A 1,653-nucleotide genomic window follows, 5' to 3' on the forward strand; every position below is an offset into this window, starting at 1 on the left:
ACCGCTCAGCCTCCAGACGATAGGTGAGACCCCCTGCCCGCTGAATTGGGGGGGATGTCATGGTTTTGGGGGTGTCCTCCCCAATGATGTTACATCTCTGTGATGTCACCCCCAGCTCCCCCCCTGCCTCATCCTCGGAGAGTTCGTCCACYCGGGATTCAGCTGGAGCCATTTCCGGGTCCGACTCACGGGGCATCCTGGAGGAGCCGCTGCCGTCCACCAGCAGCGAGGAGGAGGATCCGCTGGCCGGTCAGTGACCCCTCTGTCCCCCTCTGGCCAGTCAGTGACCCCCCCTGTCCCCCTCTGCCCGGTCAGTGACCCTCCCCAGTTGGTGAATGACATCCCCCTGTCCCCCTCTGCCCGGTCAGTGAACACCCCCTGTGTGTCCCTCAGGCCTATCAGTGACACCGCATGTCTTCCTGGAGGTTTTGGGGATTGCTGCGAAGTTTCAGGGGGTCCCTGAGGGGTTTTAAGGATGTCTCTGATGGTTTTGAGGTGTCCCTATGGGATTTGATGGTGTTCTCATGTGTCTGGGATTTTAGGGTGTCCCTAATGGTTTCACGGTGTCCCTGATACTTTTAAGTCTGTTCCTGGGGGTGTTTCAGGATCTCCTTGCATTTTTTCAGGTGTCCCTGGGTGTTTTGGGGATTCCTCCTGTGTTCAGGGCATCTCTCAGGGGTGTCCCTGGGTGTTTTCGGGACTCCCTCTGTGTTGGGGGCGTTCCCCAGGGATGTCCCCAACTTGTCCCCGCTGTCCCCAGGGATCAGCCTCCCGGAGGGCGTGGACCCGTCGTTCCTGGCAGCGTTGCCTGATGACATCCGGCGGGAGGTGCTGCAGAACCAGCTGGGGATCCGCCCGCCCGCGCGGGCCCCGCCTGCCGCCAGCCCCGCCCCGCCCGTGGTGGCCAACCCCGGCCTCACCGAGGTCAGCCCCGAGTTCCTGGCGGCGCTGCCCCCGGCCATCCAGGAGGAGGTGGGCATGGGTGTGGCTGGGTGGGGCCGAGGGAGGGGTGTGGTCATGGGGCAGGGCAGGGATAAGGGAGGGGTGTGGGCATGGAGTGGGGCTATGGGATGGGTGTGGCTTAGGGGCGGGGCTTGGGCACAGGTGTGGCTGTTCTGGGGTGGGGCTAATGTACAAGAGTGTGGCCTCAAGGTGGGCTTAAGTGGGTGTGGCCTGTTTTGGGTGTGCAGTCGTGTCCCATCACTGTCCCCATGCAGTCCCTGTGTCCCCTCACTGTCCCCCTGTCCCCATGTCTCCTCACTGTCCCCCTGTGCCCTCACTGTCCCTCTGTCTCCTCACTGTCCCTCTGTCTCCTCACTGTCCCAATGTCTCCTCACTGTCCCCATGTCCCCTCACTGTCCCCCTGTCCCCACAGGTGCTGGCGCAGCAGCGGGCGGAGCAGCAGCGGCGGGAGCTGGCTCAGGCCACGGGCTCGGACGCGCCCATGGACCCGGTGACGTTCATCCAGACGCTGCCGTCCGAGCTGCGGCGCTCGGTGCTGGAGGACATGGAGGACTCGGTGCTGGCCGTGATGCCRCCGGACATCGCGGCCGAGGCGCAGGCGCTGCGGCGCGAGCAGGAGGCGCGCCAGCGGCAGCTGATGCACGAGCGCCTCTTCGGCCACTCCAGCACCTCGGCGCTCTCGGCCATCCT

At 64.7% G+C, this 1,653-nt stretch overlaps 1 protein-coding gene across 1 annotated transcript in view; it reads left to right on the forward strand.

The window, feature by feature from the left end:
• The window catches only part of LOC130587581 (E3 ubiquitin-protein ligase HUWE1-like), a gene marked incomplete at both ends in the record, with an annotated part of 14,216 nt that overhangs the window by 8,617 nt on the left and 3,946 nt on the right, over positions 1–1,653 (forward strand). Inside the window, 3 exons of the mRNA XM_057388561.1 lie at positions 100–249; positions 761–972; positions 1,376–1,645. Of these exons, the coding sequence (XP_057244544.1) occupies positions 100–249; positions 761–972; positions 1,376–1,645 (632 nt within the window). The remainder of the gene's footprint in view (positions 1–99; positions 250–760; positions 973–1,375; positions 1,646–1,653) is intronic.

This window comes from Malurus melanocephalus, unplaced genomic scaffold (assembly GCF_030028575.1).
Source record: "Malurus melanocephalus ecotype Western Australia unplaced genomic scaffold, MMel_1.1 scaffold_2103, whole genome shotgun sequence".
Taxonomy (NCBI): domain Eukaryota; kingdom Metazoa; phylum Chordata; class Aves; order Passeriformes; family Maluridae; genus Malurus; species Malurus melanocephalus.